Below are 24,000 nucleotides of genomic sequence, written 5' to 3'. Positions count from 1 at the left end.
GCAACTCTCTGATTTCTTTCGTTCGCGACCAAGAGTCATACTTCTGTTTTAGACATAATGTTTTCCCACGCTGAATAGGAGGGCACACATTTTGACGAATACTATACGTGTATATATATTCTTATGAAGCTGGTCCTCATGAGAGTAGAATAGTTTATTCACATATATTATTTGTGTATTTAAGAGATTTAATTGTATTTTCATTCAGTTCCGTATAAGTAAATTTGCTTTATTTTAAAGAATTAAATTTTTATTTCACGTAGCTTTGTTACGAAGTCTTATGTAAGCTTGTTAAAAGGTATGCTGTATAACACACACGATAGGGATTGCATCATGTTTTCACATGGTTGGAAGTTCCAGGAAGATTCTAGACTAAAGTTCAGTCTTCTTTTTAATCTTATGAGAGGAGGTGGGCGGAGTTAGCTGAATGGGTTGCCTGGCTAGCAGCGGAAGTACCCCTTCTTCCATTTGCTAAGTTGGCATCCTTACGCCAGTAGAGCCATGCCCCCATACTACGAGAATGATTTACTAGAAATTTCTAGAGTTAATTAAGTTAATATACAGTATATAGGACCTAGCAATGCATAGGAGACAGAAGAGATCCAGCCTACCCCTTTAAAAGAGCCAATGTCTGCCATCCCTCTCTCCAGCCACTACATAACTCCTCTCAAATGTGTTTAGTGTATCCTCTCAAACGTGAATAGTGATTTCTCTCCAACGTATACCGTGTATAGTGTTGTTCAAGCGTTGATGATATTATTGTGTGTTAATTCAAGTAAAGCGTGTTAATGTATGCAAAATTTATTAATTGGATTTTGTGACTGGCCCTGTGTAATTAGGTTAAACAGTGAAGTGTATTTGATTTTGCTTAACCATTCGGTAGCGTTGTGTGAGCCTAAGGACATAAGAGTAACAGTTAAGTATATGTAAATGTAATTCTTATTTATTTCCTATAAGTGATAAAGTGTCATTTATTCATTAATTGTCAAATTTAGATATTTTCATAAATTGATTTCTAGTGGAACAAGTGATTGTATAATTTCTATAGAGTGTTTCTTTTTGTCATACTCTAAGGTTTAGTTCAGCTTTAATATTTCGAGTGATTTAATTTGGGTGTAAATTTAGAATTTTTAACTTTTTATAGAATGTATTTATTTTTGTAAAGTGTGTATTATTTTGATCACCAGTATTTTTCTCAGGGCTTTGCTTGTATCCCATGACTAATACCCGAAGTATGAGGTGGATTTAAGAATAGTTCTCTTTTAAAGTAAAGTAATTATCGAGTTTTGTTTTGAGTGTAAAGTAAAGAGACCTTTCAGATACTCAGTATTCATATATATTATTGTCCCGGGGGTTGCATATTATTCTCAGAGCTCGGAGTTTTTCTGTTTTGTATCAAATTATGTAATATAAGCATGTGAGTTTTAGAGCTTAGGATTTATGTGCTTCTGAAATACGGAAAAACCTCAGTGATAACGATGTTGAGGTGTTCTTAAGAATGTATGTCCTTTTGTATGCTGATGATACTCTTGTTATGGGTGAATCAGCTGAAGATTTGCAAATTGCTATAACAACTTTTAATTCTAATGGTTCATATTGCAAGGCCATTAATAAACAGGTTACACAGGCCCAGAGAGCAATGTATAGTCTGCTGACTAGGGCCAGAAAACTGTCCTTACCAGTAGATATACAATGTGAAATCTTTGACCACTTGGTCACCTCAGTTCTTTTATATGGAAGCGAAATTTGGGGGTTCCAAAAGCTAGACCAGCTTGAGATTTTTCATAGAAAGTATCTAAAAATTATTCTTCAAATAAAGAAACAGTCATAAAATTGTATGGCTTACGGAGAACTTGGTCAATTTGGTTTAACAAGTAAAATTGAAAAGAGAATGGTAAACTTTTGGATAAGGATCAGTCAAGATAAACAACATAAGTTATACCACAGCATATATATATATATATATATATATATATATATATATATATATATATATATATATATATATATACATATATATATATATATATATATATATATATATATATATATATATATATATATATATATATATATATATATATATATGTATATATATATATATATATATATATATATATATATATATATATATATATATATATATATATATATATATATATATACACACACACATAAAAGTCACAGGGAAACGTGATGCTCAGATGCAAAAGAATCACAGGGAAAATTAAATTTGAAATATATGATTAAGTCCTGACTAGTTTCGTGATACTTCTTCAGTCCTCTGAAGAAGTATTACGAAACCACTTACTTTACTTACTTTGATGGCTGCTTTTCTGGTCCCATAGAGCAGGGGAACCCCACTCTACAGGACCTCCACTGTCGTTTTACTTTGTTTGTTCAGGGTATTTAACGTTTCATATCGCGTATTGTTCATTTCCTGTTAAATCGTCACTGTCAAAAGACTCATGAAATAACCTCTTGAAAGCCTTAATGTCTTCAATCATTTGAATGATTCATGGGAGCTTATTATATAGTCTCGGGGCCACATCTAAAGGCTCTGGAGCCCACAGTAAACATATATCTAGGTTCCAATAGTTTGAAACCATCTGTAACTATTCTCGTGTCGACACGATTTGTTGTTTGCGCAATATGTAGCAGTTCTCCTAAGTATTTTGGACACCCGGTTCTGATAAATTGGTGGGTTATTGTATATGTTTTAAATTCAATTCTCGCTTTCATCAGCAGCCAGTGTAAATCAATTAGTATAGGGGTGATCCTTTCTCTAAGTGGGACACCTTTTATCAGTCTTGCTCCTCTGTTTATTATGTTTTGTAATTTCTTAAGTTGCACTTTTGGTAAATTATAATAGATAGAGTTGCAGTAGTCAATCCTGGTAATAACACAGTTTATCCCAAGTTTCTTTACAGAATTTTCGTCCAGGTACTTTTTTTGTAAACGCAATATTTCTTAGATGATAACCAGCAGTTTTTATTACATTATTTATTTGGGCATTTAGAGACAGATTACAGTCAAGAAATACACCTAGATCTCGAACTTTACTAGATATCGGCACCGAGTCATTATTTATGTTCATTTGAATATCACTTGAGTTTCTCAAGCGGTTTCTCTTGCTCGCCACGATGAATTCAGTTTTGTTCTCATTTAATTTTAGTTGTTTAAATATCATCCATTCTCTAACACTTATCAAGGATTCGGTTTAGAGTTTCAGTAGTGTCATGTATATCATTTATGGAGAAGTAAAATTATGTGTCAACTTCACGCCATGTCTTTGTAGCATTTTAGATAGACCAATAGTATAGATGCAGAATAACATTGGGCAAAGTACACTCCGTTGGAGTACCCCTCTGTTTAAGGCTTCATATGATGAATAAGAGTTTCCAATTTATACACAGTAATTTCTACCAACTAAGTAGTCTTTTAGGTATTCGAAGGCTTGATCTTCAACGCCGATGGACCGTAGATCATTTAGTAGCAGTTCATGCACCACTGTATCAAAAGCAGCACTGAGATCGAGCAGTATTAAGATACCACATTTATTTTCATCCATTATTTCTAGCATATCATTTACAACAGAGCAGATGGCTGTCTCCGTAGGGTATAGTATAGTTTTCTGTAATCAGATTGGTTGTCAGGCAAAGCTTCTATTACTTCTAAGTGGCTGACTAGTTGTTCAAGAATTACATATTCAAGCACTTTTGAGACAAAGGATAGATTTGAAATAGGTCTATATGAATTTAATTCCTGGTAGCCCAGTGCATTTTTCAGAACTGGTGTGACTATAGCCATTTTCTCTGATTTGGGAAACTTACATTCATCAATGCTTGCATTTGCTATTCTCATTATTATTTAGGCTAGACTAGAAAAGTCTCTCTCTCTAATTACTTTAGATATTGGCATAGGATCGATCGCACAGTTTGTTTTCTTTACTCTTTTGATTATTCTGGTGATGCCATCTTGTGTTGTGTTGTTAAATCGTATTAATTTTGTCTGTGTGCCGGATGTATCATTAATCTGATGTTGAGTACTTACAAATGACCTGGTTATATTTTCAATTTTGTTTTTAAAGAATACTAGAAAATTATTTGCTTGTTCCTGGTCACTGTATCCATCAGGTAGCTTCTTTTCTTTTACATTTCCCATAATACCGTTCAGGAGACGATATAACTTATTTATGTCTGTTGCTGCTTCGAGGATCTTTCTCTTATAGTATTCACTTTTTTTTTCCTTCTTAGTAGGTTGTTATATTGTCATGCAGCAGTTTTGTATTCTTCCCAAGTACTTTTAGTTTTTAACCTATTCCACTTTCTTTCTTTACATCTTTTTTCCCTCGTTTTTTGTAACTTCTTCAATAAATACGGTAGGAGAAAAATTTGATTTATGTCTAAAGTTTATTTTCTTTACTAATGCATGTTTCTGTAGAGGTAGACTAAACGTAATAAGTTTGTGTACTGGGGAGATAGTACATTTCTCTCCGACTTTTATATCAGATACAATATTATTCATGTCATCTCTTAGAACTAAGTCTAGCGGATGCCCAGTTAAAGTAGATGTACAGTCAACATTATTCACTGGTCGATATGATTCTAGTAACTCACTAAATGCCAAAGCGTCAGGATTTGATGTGTCATCCATCCAAAAATCGAAGTCTCCACAGATAACTAATTCGTTTTTCTCCATTAAAATTATCTCAATGAGAGCACCGAATTCTTCAAAAAAGATACTAATGTTTGTTCTAGGAGGTTTGTAGATTGTTACAAAGGATATTCTTCGATTTTTTGGCGCCAATTTTATTTCTACGTATTCAAAGCTTGTTACACTAATTCTTGTCAACGTTTTGAGATTTGAGTAACTTTTATGAATAAAGAGTCCAACACCCCCACCAGACGACCTACCTTATCCCGGTAAGTGAAATAAGGCGTAGGTGTGTATAGGGGGGGGGGGGGGTGTTCATTTCAGAGATCTTTGCCTTGTCCAAGTTATTTAACCATGTTTCAGATAATGCTAGCATATCCAAATATTTTTCGTTTATCAATTCTCGAATTAGAACAGTCTTATTACCTTCAGATTGTATATTTACATAGCCACAGTTTTTGACATCCCTAGTAACCATGATCAGTATTTTCCGTTAGTCTTTTCAATTCCAAGTTAAAAGCATTGCAGTCTCTAGAATTTACTGTGTGGTCACTTGGTCTGTTTAACTTTGTGCAATTTATACACTTTGACACTTGCGAATTACACTCGCTGGTGGAGTGTCTCCCTGAACATTTCCCGCAGACTTTATCTTCATTCTAAGACCTGCAATCTTTTTCAAAATGTCCATATCTCTGACAGTGGTAGCAGGTGATCACGTGGTACCTATCACATATGTTATAGATACCCCATCGTAACGAAACTTTGTCCACATTATCATGAATAGCCTTCCGAACTTCAGAATCACATTTCAGTACATGGTGGGTGGTTCCCCCCACCCCCGAGGCATTTTTCCTCAGGACTACACTTATCTTATCTTCTATATTTTGGATTAGGTCCAGGCAGCGATTTCTTTGAATCAAAGCATTTACTACATCATCTTCCTCATTGTATATATTGCATATCATTATTTTGGGTTTTTGTTTTCCGATTTTTCTCGTTTCAGTGTCAGTCACCAATGTCTGAATTTTGTTTACTGCCTCTTCTCTGATCACATTGTGTGCAAAGTTTACAACAACATTTCCATTCGTAGTTGCCCTCGTGTTAAGTACAGGAATGTCTTTAAGTGTTTGTTCAACCTCACGTTTTCTTTCAGTAATTTTAGTTGTTATATAAGTTGATTTAATTATCAACAGATTTTTTCCTTGAATTTGTCAGCAAATGTCGGTTTCTCCGATTTTGGGTCTATCAATGTTTGAAGTGTTGCTTTAATTGATTCTATATTCATGGCAAGAATGTCAACTTTCTCAGTGAGGTCGGTGGTCTGGGTGAAATTTGCTGCGTCTGTGCTAAGGTCCGCAAGTTTGTTTTCCAAGTCATCTATTTTAGCATCTTGTTCGTTCAGGGCCAGATTTCTCACGTTTACATCTTCCTTTAATTTTGATATTACTAAATTGTTTTGTCTGACTTCACGTACGCAGTGTGGGCATAACCATTCTAGGTTATTCCGTTCAATCTCACTCATGGCTGTCACTATATGCACACATCTCTTATGGTAGAGTCTTTTACATTCACATACTATCCATTTTCTTCGTTCTCCATCCGTTTCATTACATATGAAGCAGGCATAGTGTACTGTTTCTTATCACTTAGGTTTCTCCATAAGACTAACTAATATCTTTTCAATGATATTCTCAGCGAGAAACACAAAGCTAAAACATGACTCAGGGCATGAATAACAGAACTCGACACAACACATGCACACTCTAGCACTATGCCAAAAGTCAGGACTTAATCTTATATTTCATATTTTCATTTTCCCTGTGGTTCTTTTGCATATATATATATATATATATATATATATATATATATATATATATATATATATATATACATATATATATGTGTGTCTATATATAGATAGCTAGATAGATAAATGCATGCATAAATACATAGATACACTTCACCCACATAAACAACTGGAATGCCACAGTTCAGTGGGTCAGTGGTAACACTCCAGTCAGTCAGTTTGACAGTGCAGTCTTTTGTATCTGTTCCTGGTCATAGTTGTCAGCATGTATACCTAAGTAGCAGTCCAATCCAAGTTCCTTATTCTAGTCAGGTATTCATCTAAATCAATGTTCCCAATAGAAGCTCACTAAATTTATGATCATGTTCATCCCAGTGTAATACCAAGATCAGCATTCAAAGACAAGGGAAAAGGATCAATTAGAAGAATAGGTAAAAGGAGGAATTGTGATCTGTAAATAAAAATAGAAAAACAAACTTACGAACATCCTTAGCTAACTAAACTATCACGGTATAATAAAACGGATTTTGAGCAAAGCGAAAAATCTATTTTTGGGTGAGATAGCCATGTCGTCTTGATGGAAGGTTCCTTTAGGTAGCTTTCTAAGGGATATTTGCTACAGTGATACTCCCAGAGAATTAACCGTAGGTCTCCAGAATTCTAACTCCTGGCGTGAGTATCCTTAATATATCTTTAAGGATATCGCATAATATCAGGGGACGTATTTTTTGATACGACACATAGTAATCTTCACCCCGAATAGATTTAACTCTTTGAGGGGGAAGAGTGGCGAACGAAAGGGTAGCCGTTATCAAGGTACCCGGTGGACCCCCTCCCTGTACTGCTACGGCACATCATTCCATGTTGCATTTAAGCAGGAATAGCCGCAGATAGAGTAGTTTCGGATGGGGTCATTTTAAGAAAGAAGGTTGGGTCCATCAGGACGACATGGCTATCTCACCCAAAAATAGATTTTTCGCTTTGCTGAAATTCCGTTTTTTGGGCTCAGCCATGTCGTCCTGATGGAAGCCTACCAGAGAATTAATTTGAAAGTACTATATCTGTGGGTTTGTATAAGTGCCTTTACTTTGAATTAGTTCCTTATATGGCCTCCTAGACCTTTATATATGACATTAAGGTTGTCTGTCATATCCACTAAGCTTGGAACTAGCTTAGGGTTTCCTGCCCCCTGCAGGGAAAGTGTCAACTTCGACTATAAGGATTCAAAGTTTATATCTCCATAGGGATGGACGGTAATACTTAGAGATTACCCTTCTCATACCTTGGAAATCTGTACTCTGATTTCAAGTTGGGCCCTTCCAGGGTTTAATTAAAACTCTAGTATGCTTTATTCGTCTGTAACTGATATAGCAGCAATAAGACGCAAATACGTTTAGTATTTTACCTTGCAACTAGATTATCTAATGTAGTTACAATCAGGTATGAATCTGATCCAGCATTGAGAACACATATGGGCCCATATTTTCTCTTGTCGAAAAAATATGTAATTTCATCGAAATGATGCCACTCAATGGAGATGTGAAACCAAATCTGACTGATTTGCACAGATTTTGGAAATGCATGAACACCGTGACGCAATGTTCACTCGGTACTGGTGTTATCGGTCAGATAGGCACCTATATGGAACAGTGTGTTAATCATCGTTGTGATTTGCATTCGAGGGTAAATGTACCCATGCACCCGATGCACTGGAAAGTCCCAAGGCACTTCACTGTTCATTGCAGTGCTAGATGACTGGTTTTATAATACTACCCGCCGCCACCACAACATGTTTTATTTCATGTACTTGCTTTGTATAGTGTCTGTAAAAGATCTTGTTGATCTCCAGCCAGTGTATGAGCGGAGTTTACCAAAGCCACTGTGTTGGAAGAAGTTCCGTGAAGAGGCAATTTTCTTTGGATCGTGACCTGCGGGTGAGCTGTCAGGATCCGCTCTGCGAATAAGTAGGTGAGCATTGCTCTCAGTTGTCTTAGGGATAGATTTTGATCCTGAGGTTTCGCCTCGGAAGAGCTGTCCTTCCTTGAAGCCTGAACTTCTACGAAGATAGACCTTAAGACACTCTACTAGCATAGAGAGACATCTTCCTTCAGTGGGCAGATTCTCCAAGGATCTCACCTCTTGGTGAGTAGCTCGTTCTCAGCCAGAAAGGCTGAATATGGCCTACATCTCTGATAGGGCCAATACTTCACTAACTCTACCCCCTAAGGCTATTGCGAACAGAAAATTGACTTTCTGTATTAGCTCCTTTAGAGTACAATCCTAATTGTTTAGGTTCGAAGCATAGTGCAAGACTTTGACTAATGACCATGTAATGCGTTTTGGAGGGGTTGCCAGCTTGGGTCTAGTGCATGCTTTGGCACCTTATAGAAGGCTTCACTTGTGAGGTTCACCTCAAAGACGTACAGAAGAGGTCTAGTCAGGGCCGGCTTACACGCGGTTATCGTAGTGGAAGTCAGGCCTTGTTCAAGTAGGTAAATGAAGAAAGAGAGACAGAAATCTGTTGAAATTTCTATTGGTCCCCTTGTTTTCACAAGGGATACCCATTTCTTCCAAGACAATTCACATTGTTTCCTGGTTGAACTTGACTTGTACTCTACAATGAAGTCGACCTTGTTCTTCGAGATCCTAAAGTTTTTGTTCGCTGCTAGGGCAAAAATATCATGAGATGCAGGTTGTTGGTTCTCCAGGATGAAATGTAAACAGTCGACTTCTGCAGCAGCCGTTGGGATAAACTGGGTTTGTCAGAGGAAACAGATTCAGTTTCAATTCTAGAACTAAAGGGAACCAATTGTTTTTGGGCCATTTGGGGGCCACTACTGCAGCTGTTCCTCTGAAGGATCTTAGCTTGTCGAGGAGTTTTAGCAGGAGATTGGTTGGTGGAAACAGGTAAATCTGATTCCATCTATTCCAGTCGAGAGACATGGTGTCTATCGCTTCTGCTTAAGGTTCTCGTAAGGGGCTACATAATGAGGTAGTTTCTTGTCTTTTGTTGCGAAGAGGTCGATCTGCAGTTCCGTACTTTTATCGAAAATAAAGAAGAATGAATCTGCGTCTAGGGACCATTCTTTCGCCTGGATAGAGCATCCGCCGTCACATCGAGTAACCCTTGAAGGTGAACTGCTGATAAATGCCATCTCTTCCTTGCCAGGCGGAAGATGGCTAACATCATGTGATTGATGTGAGGTGAACTCGAGCCTTGTCGATTTAGACATATTACTATCACCTCGTTGTCGAGAACCAGTCTGATGTAGACTGCTCTCCGAGCGGATAGTCTCTTCAACATCAGGAAGACTGCCATAGCCTCCAAGATGTTGATGTGAAAGTTTTGAACTGGTGTGAACAATTCCTTGCACTTTCATTTCTTGCGAATGGCTTCCCCATTCTTCCAGCAAGGCGTCCGTGTGTATCACCACTGATGTTTGTGGTGGTTGCAAGAGAATTGTCTGTGCTAGGCTCTTATTCGTTGACCACAGCCTTAATAGCGTGCGCAATCGGGTCGGGGTCAACCTTTGTTGATCTCTTCGAGTGTTTGATGCGTATCTTCTCCAGACTCCTGACGCAATCTTTAGCTGTGCTTCTAGCACTGGGTCTGTCACTACTGCGAACTGGAGAGAGCCCAGTACTCTTTCCTGTTGGCATCTTGAAATCCTCTTGTGACGTATTAGTCTCTTGACAGATGCCGCTATTTCTCTCCTCTTCTTTGATAGAATGGAGAGGTGGTGTGACTGCAAGTTCCCATGGATTCCTAACCATTGAAACTTGTGAGCTGGAGAAAGGCGAGACTTCTAGCGATTGATCTTGAAGCCCAGGTGTTCCGGGAACTAGATCACCTTTCCGGCCGCTTACAGACAAGTAGTCTTGGATGCTGCCCGCACCAGCCAATCGTCCAGGTATGCTAATACCTGTACTCCTTCGGAGCGTAGTTGCTGGACGATTGTGCCTGCTAGCTTTGTGAATACCTTTGGGGCTATGTTTAGTCCAAAGGGCATGACTGTGAAGACATATTTTGTCTTCTGTAGCCTGAATCCTAGGTAGGAGGAGAGGGGGCGATTGACTGGTAGGTGCCAGTAAGCATCTACCAGGTCTATTGAGACTGTGTACGCCCCTTTTTGGTAGAAGGGTCCTATGTGTTGCAATGTAAGCATCCGGAACTTGTTGTTCTTGATGAACTTGTTGAGTGGACATAAGTCTAGAATGACTCTGGGTTTGTCCGAGTCTTTCTTGGGAACACAAAACAGCCTTCCCTGGAATTTGATGGACTTTGCTTTTCTTATTGCCTTCTTGTTCATGAGTTCTGTGGTATATTCTTCCAACAAGGGGGTGGAGTGTTGGAAGCATTTTGGAAAAGTGGGATGGATTTTTGTTCCATTTCCAACCAAGTCCATTTGTAATTTGGCTGTGGACCCAAAAATCGAAGGTCCAATGATCCCGAAAGTGGGAAAGTCTGCCTCCTACCTGGAACCTCTCATTGTTTAGAGGTTCTTGAGGACTTGTTTCCGTGACCGCGTCCTCCTCCACCCTTGGGGGATTTCCGGAGGATCCTCTTTTTGGGCCCTTAAATTTGTAGGGCCGAAAGGTGGTCGAGTGCCTTTCAAAGCCTGGATTAAACACAGGTGACTGGGCTACCAGCTGTTGAGGGACCATCTGGAAGGTGGTTTGCGGCTGGGCTACCATTTGAGGCACCGTGGTCATGGTCACGGTTGGAAATTGTGCAGTTCTAATGAAGATTTCCTCTTTGAGGACATGCCCCACTTTTGGAGAAGGTTCCTATTCTCCGTGGTGGCTTTGGAAATGACTTCTTAGACCACTTCCTGTGGGAAAGGGTCTTCGCCTCAGATACATGATGAAATCAGTTTTCTGGGTTCGTGTTTCGGCAAACACATGCTCTCAACAGGTCCTTTTTTGACCTGATAAAAGCATACAAATCCATCACAAGGGTGGGGCGTTATTTAAGGCCTGCACACATTTCCAAGCAGTTCTGATGAGACAGGGAGGTGGCAAGTCTATCTTTCGTCTCCTGTTCCCTTCTCAAAAGATGGTTTAGCAACTTTGTAAGGTTCTCATTAAACTGCTGGCCTCCTATCTCCAGATCCAACTTCGAGAAGGAAAAGGTTAGATGTACCTCTTTCCACTTCTCCTCGCAGGTGGGCATAGCTAGAGATGATGGTTTACGTTTCTCTAGGATTGGACAGGATTTGCCCTTTTCGACTGCTCTCATGACACAGTCTAGGGCTTTCCCCAAAAGGGGGAAGGTTCAGGAGGAAGGAGCATTGAAGATTGGGTGCTTCTTGCTCAATGCTGAGACTTTGGAGTTAGTATATCCGGCTCCTTTCTGGGTCTTGGTAAGGATGGCATGTGCCTTGTCATGTTCGAAGACAATGACTTCCTTCGGTAGTCTCCTCGTGGGATGCAGGCTCATCTCGCAGTCTCACGTAGTAATCTGGGTACGCTGAAAGCTGGGCCAGAATTAAAGTTCTTCAAGAGGTTTGGCCTCCAACTTCTCGGAGATGTAAAGCTTCCCATTCATCATGGGCATGTGTTCCGTCTACCTCCAGCGGTTGGTTTCGGAGCAGTGAGGGAGGTCAGATATTTTAAGGGGCTTAGCAGAGCCCCTGGAAGCACCAGGGTGTTTTCCTTCCTGTACCTCTTTCTTCATCTCTTTGAGATCTTGCTTATTCTCCTCTTGTTCCTTCCGGAACAGAGTCAACATCTGTTGGATCGATTCTAGGAGCACTTCACTCCTGCTGACCTGTCTAGCCGGTTGGGAAGTTGGGGCTGAAGAGGTTGACGGCATAGGTTGATATGCTGACACAGTGAGCTGAGGGTCCTCAGTGACCGTCGAAACGGATGCTTCTTCCTCGGTGGGTGGTTGAACCACTTCTTATTCAGGGCCTTCTTGCAGTAGGTCCTGTCCGGTGTCAATGGACACTTTCGACATCCGTTCTTGGTGGATGTCCAAACCTTGCAGTGCCTTGTTCATATCCGCGTCCACTTTCCGTTGGATAAAGGGAGGCGGGACCTGTACCTGAGACACAAACATACTGGATTGAGCCTTAGGGAACAGTAGGCACTTCAGAGATTTGTTATGTAGGTAAGGTCCCGGAGAGTTCTTCTGGAAGCCTCATACTCACCTTCGAAGGGTTTCCCTTGCTGTATCCCTTGACTCCGTAGTGTCAGGGATATCTTCTCCAAAGCCGTCGGTCAGTAAGGTCGAGCAGTTGGAGCAACCCTTCGGGTCCCAGTACCTCAGGGATCCAGATACGATGCAGCAGGGGGCATGAGACCTGTACATCATATGCCCACAACAGTTCTTACTCCTGTGGTTGCATAACACAACTGTACACTTCACCATTGGCTCCTCCTGTAAGGGAGAAAAGGGGTGAATGAGTACTAGGTTGTTTATATCCTTGATATTATGCATACTTAAAATACGGGTCCCAGTAACTCAGGGATCCAGATACGATGCAGCAGGGGGCATGGGACCTGTACATCTATGCCCACAAAGTTATTACTCTTGTGGCTGCAGAACACAACTGTACACTTCACCATTGGCTCCTCCTGTAAGGGAGAAAAAGGGCGAAAAGAGTACTCAGTTGTTTATATCATTGATATAATGCATACATAAAAAATAATAATACTTACTATTATATTTAATAGCTTAGGATAGTAAGCTAGAAAGGAAATAGGAAAGACCCATATCTGTGTTTCCTCTCACAGGCAGTTGCTGAGACCTCCGTCAATATTAATATTTAAATTCCTTATAAGGGAAAATACAGAGTGGAATAACTCTTGTTTGTAGAGCTGGAGCTAGTAAGTATTTATACTAACTCCTCCACCTGTGAAATATTAATACTGAATGGTGTTTCATGAGTGTCCCAATAATCAAAGGATTCATCAGGGTGTTGAGGGAATGCTTCAACCTCAGTATGTTAAGCGGTCCCAACAATAGACTGCAAAAGGATACACAGAGTATGTTAGAAATACTTGTACTACTGTATTGTTATATACTGTAGTTTTCCAACTACTGGATTGTTATATATTGTAGTTTTACTGGCTACTGTATTGTTGTATACTGTAGTTTTACCGGTACACTACCGGGGTTAGGCTAGTGCCTGGCAGCACTTAGTGATAGAGAGAGAGAAAGAATGGAAAGGAGGTTTTCCTATTATTATGGTTTAGCACAATAAATTGAAGTGTAGGAGGGCTACTGCCACCTACTGTCTCCTTGCCAGAATGAGAATTCTAATGGAAGGGGAGGAATGCATCTGATTCTAGCTTCCATCCAGCCACAACTTTTGCCGCCGGCTGTACTGTCGGTTGCGAGGGCTGTGAATAGCAGTCCAAGAGAGGAGTGAAGAATTCTCAACAGTATATTGGGTTTCCCACCGGTAGCTGTCAGGGCCAGCTCAGTCTTCCCCCCGGGGCATACGCTTTCGGTGAAGGAAGGACATAAAGGGGAGTTGGCCGAGGTGGCAACCTAACTGCCGCTGGTAGGGTCCCGGCCGGCAACTAGTCAACCCAGCAAGCCGGGATGATTGTAGAATACCGGCTAAAATAATGTTGTGATGGCTAGGCCAACACTAATGGACAGAAGGGCAGGGAGGGAAAAGGGTCTTATAGTTTACAGGGGAGAAAGGCGGAGGCAGGCATGCCGCCTACTTTCGGCTGTAAACTAAGGAAGCATGGCTTCCTGTGCCGACGCCGTCGTGGTCGGCAGAGGAATAAGAATTCCCCTGTCGGAGACATTGTCGGCTATAAGACATGTCTTATAGTTCACAAGGGAGGAAGGCGGCGGCAGGTATGCCGCCTACTTTTGGTTGTAAACTAGGGAAGCATAGCTTCCCATGCAGACAATGTCGTGGGTGGCAGAGGAATTATGATTCCCTGTTCGGTGACATTGTCGGTTACAAGACATTACACCCTGAGTTACTGTCATACTTCGAAGCTGGGATACTCGGCGGCAAAGAAGATCGACGGTAAAACTATCTAAGTCAAGCCGGATTTAACTACTCGGTGGCGATGATGAAAGATAGGGTTGTCGCTTGGGATGGCAGCGCTCAGGGGGGAGGAAGGGTTTATCCTCTTTTCTCTAAAGGAGAAACGTATCGAATTATACCAATAAATTCTAGGGGATATATATCCCCAACCGAATTAATATGAACGATACAAGAGGTTAAACAATGGGATTTACATTACTAATGTATACAAATCGGGATAGGCATACAAAAGTAACGTTATATATTAGAAGAGGAAATATTATATATAAGCAATCTTCACTAGTATAATTTTACCTAACTAGCTAAAATGTTTCCCTATAGCTAAATACCGGGAGCGTCACACTACTAACTAAATAATTGCATTATGACGTGCGACAGCGGTCTCAAAATGGCCGCCTCCGGGATTGGCTGTGCTCCACTTAACACACTTAAATTATGCCAATTCAACTATGAGAAGGGAGCAAAAATTATACACAGGAAAGATTACATACTCAACTTTCCAGAGGATGATGATGCTGGAGATTGCATGATAATATTCCAATAAACAGTAACAACACTGAGAGAAACGTGGGAACGCACTTTGCTTAAATGCTACAGTTCAAAGGAATGATGGGCCGTAGCAGTACAGGAAGGGGGTCCACCGGGTACCTTGATAACTGCTCCCCTTTTGTTTGCCACTCTTCCCCCTCAAAGAGTTAAATCTATTCGGGGTGAAGATTGCTAGTGTTGTATCAAAAGATACGTCCCCTGATATTATGCAATATCCTTAACGAAATATTAAAGATACTCGCGCCAGGAGTTAGAATTTTGGAGACCTACAGTTAATTCTCTGGGAGTATCACTGTAGCAAATATCCTTTAGAAAGCTACCTAAAGGAACCTTCCATTAGGATGACATGGCCGAGCCCAAAAAGACTGAATATAGATAACCGGTTCTATTATTCAGAACCACACCAATCAAAAATTATATAATACTTACTGATATATAAATAAGGAAAGTTAGGAAATAAGAAGAAAAGCAGCAGTAGTGAAAAATTACGCAGTTGATACGAGTGACACGACTGAGATGGTGTTGAGGATGGACGGTGGAGAGGGAGGGAGGAGGACTTCTGAGGAAACTGCAAGTGGGTTAAGAAGGAGAAAGAGACAGAGAATCACATTGTGAGATAAGGTGAAGGATGATTTGAAGAGAAGAAGTTTGGTGGAAGTAGATGCCTTTGATAGAAAACTTCCAATACTGACAGATAGATCCAATCATTCAGAACACTCCTCCTCTGCAGTCACAATAAAAAGTAGAGTACCAACCGTGTGTCACACAATCGTACATAGTAACGGCATTTCATTTTGTGTATATATTATGCTTGTATCTTCGCTCTCCCCTCGCACTAAAAAGTACCTGAAATAACATGTATGTTTTTCTCACCGTTAACTGTTAACCGATGCGGTGTCGGTTGAACGGGAAATTTCCTGTTGCATTGAACCTGAAATAATGTGTCTGTTTTTCACACCGTTAACTGTTAACCGGTGCGGTGTCGGTTGAACAGGAAATTTCCTGTTGCATTGAGTTTTTGTATATAAAGGAGAGTGTTCTGTAATAAAGTTACTCAGATGCTTTCATCCTGTCTTTGAGTCACAACCTTTTCTCGGCTCGTCACATTGGTGACCCCGGAAGTCGACTCGCTCCTCCTGCCTTCCACCCCTCCTCGCCCCTCCGTCGTTGGTACTATGGCGGACTCTACGGAAGTTGGTGCTGCGGCTGCCCCATTGAAACTTTCGTCATTCGCCAGTGGAGAGGCGTTTGCTTGGTTTCAGCGCGCAGAAGTCCAGTTTCACATCAAGGGCATGACTCGCTCAACCACCAAAGCAGATTATGTTCTCACTGCGATACCGGAGGACACATTCCTGGAAATATCCGACTGGCTTTGTGAACAAGGAGACACCCCAATAGTGTATCACGCCCTCAAAACATACCTTCTGCAGCAGTACTCGCCGTCGCCAGCTGCCCGTATAGCAAAGCTTTTTCAGCTCTCTTAACAACCGTTGGGGGACCAAAGGGCTTCGCTTGCCCTCAGGGAAATGACCAGTATAGCTCGCCTGCAACCTGCCACAGACGGCTCTCCTCATGAGGTGAACCTACTTCGTGCCCTTTGGATACACCGTTTACCCGAACCTGTACGTGCTGCCATACCCGATGTCGATAGTTTACCCATAAAGGATTTGATGACCAAAGCTGACACCTTTATGGACAGCCACTTCAAGACCCCCGTCAACGCCGACATCTCTCCGCCGTGGCTGAATACAATTGCACCCTTTAATACGTCCCTGGGAAAATGAATCCTGTTGCCGATGCCCTGTCAAGAAACACGTTGGCTGTCGTTCAACTGGGATTGGATTACAACGCCTTGGCTGAAGCCCAACAACAGGATCCAGAGTATCAAGCATGTAGGACATCCTGCACGTCCCTCCGTTGGGAAGACTTCCCCCTCAAAGACTCCAACACCACCCTCCTCTGTGACGTCAGTACTTGGATTCCTGCTCCCATGCGCCGGCAGGTGTTTGATTTCATTCACGGCCTTTCACATCCCTTGTGCCGTTCTACTGCACACCTGCTGAAGACGAAGTTCATTTGGCACGGCATTTCTAAGGATGCTAAGGATTGGGTCTGCACCTGTACTTCTTGCCAAACTTCCAAAGTACATCGACACATGGATTCAGGAGTGGCCACCTTTCCTCAACCTCAGCGTCGTTTCGCACACATTCACGTCAACGTTGTAGGCACCCTACCCACATCACAAGGACATCGTTACCTGTTTACCGTCATCGACCGCTCCACTCGTTGGCCTGAAGCCATTCCCATGGAAACTACAACGTCCGCCTTATGTACATCTGCCTTACTCTCTGGATGGATTGCAAGATTTGGTATCCCTGAGCATATTACTTCTGACAGGGGTACCACTTTCACCTCTCAATTGTGGACATCATTAGTGGATCTCCTGGGCATCACCCTACATCAGACAACTGCCTACAACCACGCTGCCAATGGAATGGTTGAAAGTTTTCATTGCACCCTCAAAGCAGCTTTAATGTTCCGCTGCAAGGATTCCAACTGGTTTACTCAGCTTCTCTGGGTCCTCCTGGGACTAAGGACCACTCCTGCAGCTGAAATGGTGTATGACGACCTGTTGGTTGTCCCTGCCGAAATTTTTCTTTCTACAACCTCCTCCGATGATCTCCAGCGCATACGTCACGTCGTGGGAAAATTTACGCCATGCCGCCAGACTTACAAGCCCTCAGCGAAGCATCACATACCGACAGACTTGCACTCTGCAACGCATGTCTTCCTGCACAACGACACTAGCAAGCCACCGTTACAGCCCCCTTACACGGGCCCTTACCTTGTGATCTGACGCAGTCTGAAAGCATTCCTACTAAACATTTGTGGCAAAGAAGACTGGGTCTCCATTGATCGTCTAAAACCTGCTTATCTCCTGCCAGATGACCCGCCTACAGTTCGCCTCTCTAGATCAGGCCACCCTATTTAACATGTACAGTATGTTATTTTTAGGGGGGGAGCCTTGTACCGACCGTGTGTCACACGGTCGTACATAATAACGACATTTCATTTTGTATATATATTATGCTTGTATCTTCGCTATCCCCTCGCACTAAAAAGAACCTGAAATAACATGTATGTTTCTCTCACCATTAACTGTTAACCGATGCGGTGTCGGTTGAACAGGAAATTTCCTGTTGCATTGAACCTGAAATAATGTGTCTCTTTTTCTCACCGTTAACTGTTAACCGGTGTGGTGTCGGTTGAACAGGAAATTTCCTGTTGCATTGAGTGTTTGTATATAAAGGCGAGTGTTCTGTAATAACGTTACTCAGTTGCTTTCATCCTGTCTTTGAGTCACAACTTTCTCTCGGCTCGTCACAGTAGCAAAAACTTTAGACATTGGCTGATGTCCTTCAACTATCTAGAAAAATGTAAACAAGCAAGCCTTCAGTTATTCCACCATTCTTACTTTCCACAAATAGTCATTATACTAAATACCTCTTTCTCTCTTTTGCTGTCCCTCTCTCGTGCTCTGAACGATTTGACAAAGAAAAAAAACATAAATGTTACAAATTAGAAAAAAGAAATCCTTCACTGTGGTACTGTAAATATTTAGCAGATGAAAAGGTTTAAAAGTAAATTCTAGAATCTGTGACTGTTATCTATTACAAAGTTGTAGATAATTTGGTTACAGAGAAAATACTTACTACAGATATAACCTTATAAAATTTCAGGTACTATATGACCGATGGAGAAGTAGAGGCTAGAATGCTTTACTGTCCACTTCCCTGGGGCTGGGAGTACATTGGTGCCGAGGGACGGCTTGTCGTTACTCCTCTCACCACTCGAGCCCATCACGCCCTGGTCACTGCATACAACTCCCATTTAGGTGGAGCTCCTGAAGGACCAGCTGGCACAGGCAAGACTGAAACTGTAAAGGTAAATCTGCTATTCATCATCATCTATTAGCGTGCCCTTTTATACATTTCAAATATTAAGGGAGGGACATCCTTGATAAGATTGGCTGCTACACTATTTTTAAGAATAAAATAAGATTATGTACTGGATAATGAATCATCATATTTTTTTATTTTACCAAATAAATAAAAGGATTCCCTTATCTTGTACTAGAGAGTAGTACAGAGAGTCTTCAACTTACAAACTTAATAGGTTCCAAGAAGCTGTTTGTATTTATAATTTTGCATTAAATTACATAATATTGTTTAATTAGAGTATCTCATTGTGAACTTTTGATACAATGTCTAAGATTTATGATTTGTATTTGTGTTTGTAAGTTGAATTTTTGTTGGTTGAAAACCTTCTGATATATTTGGATATTCCTAATTGCTATTTATGGTTTTGGAAATTTCTACTTTCTGGTCTATCAAAAACTTTGTTTTCCAGTTAAGAGATATGATCTCCTCTTTCTGACTTTATAACAGGATCTTGCTCGGTCCTTATCAATGAATTGCTTGGTATTCAACTGCTCTGATGACCTCGATTACATATCGATGGGAAAGTTTTTCACCGGAGTGGCTGCCGACGGCAGCTGGGCCTGTTTTGATGAATTTAATACGCTTGATGTAAGTTGAACCTGACGTAATTCTTTGCCAAAATAAGATCGCTATATCAGATTAGAGTATTTTCAGGTCTGATCCAAAATTATATCTAAGAAGACAAACATTATCTTAGGAAAAATAAAAAATCTCATTTTCATAGTAATGAAACATCGTTTGGATAACCTTTACTCAGGAATTTTGAGAGAAGGAAACTGTAGACTACAGTACCACTACAAACATCAGATCATTCTAGATTATTGAAAGATGAAAGACATGGCAGTATTATTATTATTACTTTTCACATATGTATACAGAATATACAAAATAAAAAGGTAGTTCCCGCAAAAAAAAAATTATTCATGAAAAAAAGAGCCATAATATCAATACTCTGTTGTATAAAGATGAGGTAGAAAAAACCAAGATAACAATAAATGTACAAATAAGTAACTGTATAAATCAACTGCAATTTATGTATAGATACTAAAGAATTATTCAAGTTGCATATCCCTTAAGATAAAATTTTCGATTCATTGTTAGCTTCTTAAATTTAAGAGCATCAACATCCATAATTTTGTTCACGAAGATATAATTCATATTCATATTAAAATGTGCCAAAACTAGGTTGGTGTGCTAAGCGTGGCTGCTCAGCAGATTCTACGGGTGGTCAGTGCCAGAAGAGAAGGAAGTCATAATTTCACCATGGAAGGTTCCAGGCCTTTGCCTCTAAATCACCGAGGCTTCATCGTAGTTACTATGAACCCAAAGTACCGCGGTCGTGTTGCGCTGCCAGACAATCTGAAGGCAAGCAAGACCTGTTTCCGTACCGTTTTAACCATAATTATTATTAGTCTTGATAAAAGCAGCAATAAAGTATGTTTGTGTTTAGTCAACATACATGAAAAGTTAAATGGTTTCTTCAAGGCGAAGTTGGTTGTGATTATATAGTTGCTTCATGTTTTTTTTTTTTTTTTTTTTTTTTTTTTTTTTTTTTTTTTTTTTTTTTTTGTCTTTATAATGTACAGTACTAATGAACCGATGCAGTTATTTCTTTTGCCGCTGCTGTAAGATGATTTGCTTTGCAATTATGCTGAAAAACTCAGCCCTATGGTCCAACTTCATTTATAAGACTGAATGACTTTATAATCATCCAGTTTTATAATTAAAGACAGGCCCTTATCAGTCCTAGGATATGAGTTTTAAACCTGAAACTTGCAGTTAATCCAAATGAGTTTATTTGGTCATTTAGTTACTGTTTGTAATATGCGTCTGTTAGTATACGGAGGAACAATATAATAAAGAGAGTAGAATAAATGAATAGATAAGTAAGTAAAGGCTACTATTGTCATAAATAAACAACACCATATCTAACTTATTCTGTCTTAACCCATAACATAACGCTAAATTTCCGTTTCTTGGACACACGAAAAACTGGCCTTTTACATGATAACAGAACATCGGCTAAACATTCCTTAACTGCAAGCTGAAGAAAGATTTTCCTTTTTACACCAACAGCTTCTTCTTCGTCCTGTGTCAATGATGGTAGCAGATTACCACTCAATTGCCGAGGTCTCCCTCTTGTCGTGTGGGTTCTTGCATGCGCGGGCATTGGCTTCCAGAATCGTGGATGTCATGTCAGCCTGCCGAAACATGCTTCATCCCCACTATCATTATGATTTTGGTAAGTATCTGTATCATTGAATCTTACTGTTAATTTTTGTCACAGGTATTTTTTGTTTTGGTGTTGGGGGTACATAGTGTTTTAGTTTTATCCTCTGAATAATATTATACAGTATTATCATATCTTATCAAAATTGTAAGTTGTTATTAGAAATAAGATGGATTTATGATACTAGGTATTACTGTAGTCGGAGATTATCATTATTTTATTAGGATTATGAAAATTCAATGTAAATATGATTTCGAATTCTATCAGCAGAGAATAACAGACTTTTGTTTAAAAGAGTTTTAATCACAAACAGATTGTCTTTGAAAGTTTAGTGGCATTATATATATATATATATATATATATATATATATATATATATATATATATATATATATATATACATACATGTTTGCGTATATATATATATATATATATATATATACACATACATGTTTGTATATATATATATATATATATATATATATATATATATATATATAGATATGTATATGTATATATATACATACATATATATATATATATATATATATATATATATATATATATATATATGTATTATAGCCACGAAAGGAAAAATGAAAAAGACTTGATTGGAGTTAGTACTTTCATCCACTCAGGACATTATCAAACTCAGCATTGCTGAGTTTGATAATGTCCTGAGTGGATGAAAGTACTAACTCCAATCAAGTCTTTTTCATTTTTCCTTTCGTGGCTATAATACATTTTATATTCATCACGTGTCAGCTTTCGTGATTTCTACACACACACACACACACACACACACACATATATATATATATATATATATATATATATATATATATATATATATATATATATATATATATATCATCACCACCTCCTACGCCTATTGACGCAAAGAGCCTTGGTTAGATTTCGCCAGTCGTCTCTATCTTGAGCATTTAATTGAATACTTATCCATTCATCATCTCTTACTTCGCGCTTCATACTCCTCAGCCATGTAGGCATGGGTCTTCCAACTCTTCTAGTGCCTTGCGGAGCCCAGCTGAACGCTTGGTGAACTAATCTCTCTTTGGGAGTACGAAGAGCATGCCAAAACCATCTCCATCTACCCCTCATACTGATATCATCCACATAAGGCACTCGAGTAATCTCTCTTAGAGTTTCATTTCTAAACCTGTCCGGCCATTCAACTCCCAATATACCTTTAAGGGCTTTGTTCTCAAATCTACTAAATCTATTGGAGATTGTTTCATTGTCATACCATAACTCATGTCCATAGAGTAACACCAAATTCACTAAACTGATATATAGTCTGATTTTTATATGTAATTTAGGGCGCTTTGATTTCCAAATTTTACTTAACCTAGCCATTATCTAATTTGCTTTTTTTCAATCTTTCACTAAACTTGAATTCTAACGACCATGTATTGGAGATCATAGTTTCTAAATACTTGAATGATTCTACCTCATTAATCCTTTCTCCTCCCAATGATATTTCATCTTCTATTGCATACTCCGTTCTCATCATCTTTGTCTTTCTTCTATTTATCTTCAGCCCAACCTCGTGTGATATTTCATGCTTTCTGGTAAACAAGTATTGCAAATTCTATGGTGTTCTGCTTACAAGGACAGCATCATCAGCATACTCTAGGTCTGCTAAATTCCTATCGCCAATTCAGTCCCATCCTACTCCACCATCTCTGACTATTCTACGCATTACAAAATCCATGAGGAGGACAAACAACATAGATGACAACACATTCCCCTGGAGTACTCCGCTGTTCACTGGAAATTCATTTGATGAGACTCCATTAACATTAACTTTCACTTCCTGTGCTTATGAACAGACTTAATCAAATTTACATATTTAAGAGGAATTCCATAATAACGCAGGACTCTCCACAAAATTGGCTGGTGCACACTATCAAAGGCTTTTTTATAGTCCACAAATGCCATCAAAAGTGGATTTCTATATTCTATGCATTGCTCTACAACATGTCTCAAAATGAAAATTTTGTCAGTGCAACTTCTACCTTTTTTAAATCTTGCTTGTTCATCACTCAGCTTTTCATGAATCTTACTCTTCAGTCTCTTTAGAATAAGAATATTAAATGTTTTCAAAACAACTTACGTAAGTGTTATGCGTCTGTAGTTATTGCAATAAGTCAGGTCTCCTTTCTTTGCTATTTTGACCAACACTCCTAACTCCCATTCATCAAGTTTTGCCTCTTGGTGCCACATTTTGCAAAATAATCTTGTAAGTTGTATGGAAGTCACTTCATTTTCGGCCAGTTCATCTCGGCAGTTATTCCATCATATCCCGGGTCTTTCCATCTCAAATTTTTTTAGGATAGCTTCGACCTCAAACACTGAATTCATTCATGGACCCATCAAGGTCTTCATCAGCTTCAGGTATATCAATAAAATTATTTCCTTCATATCTCCTACTCATAACCTCACTAAAGTGTTCCATTCAACATTGTCTTTCTTCATCTTCTGTTGCTATAATAGAGCCATCTCTCTTTTTGAGGGGTATATGCTTACTCTTCTTTGCCCCAGTCGAGATTTCATTGATAATTCTATAAGCAATTCTTACCCGATAGCCAGTTCCTGAATTCATAGCAGGGTCAGCCTCATCTGCTTTACTCTCTAAATATTCACTCCAATCATTCCTGGCTTTTCTTTTGACCTCATTATCAATACGGGGATACTTAGCATGCTCTACCTTGTAAT

General features: G+C 39.5%; 1 protein-coding gene across 1 annotated transcript in view; it reads left to right on the top strand.

The window, feature by feature from the left end:
- LOC137653847 (uncharacterized) overlaps positions 1-24,000 on the top strand; it is an 829,144-nt gene that overhangs the window by 426,850 nt on the left and 378,294 nt on the right. Inside the window, exons 27-30 of the mRNA XM_068387498.1 lie at positions 18,771-18,975; positions 19,479-19,619; positions 20,217-20,396; positions 21,108-21,273. Coding sequence (XP_068243599.1) covers positions 18,771-18,975; positions 19,479-19,619; positions 20,217-20,396; positions 21,108-21,273 — 692 coding nt within the window. The remainder of the gene's footprint in view (positions 1-18,770; positions 18,976-19,478; positions 19,620-20,216; positions 20,397-21,107; positions 21,274-24,000) is intronic.

The sequence above is a fragment of the Palaemon carinicauda genome, chromosome 14 (assembly GCF_036898095.1).
Source record: "Palaemon carinicauda isolate YSFRI2023 chromosome 14, ASM3689809v2, whole genome shotgun sequence".
NCBI lineage: Eukaryota > Metazoa > Arthropoda > Malacostraca > Decapoda > Palaemonidae > Palaemon > Palaemon carinicauda.
The sequence above is the reverse complement of the archived record's forward strand: the minus strand, read 5'-3'. Positions and strand labels throughout refer to the sequence as shown.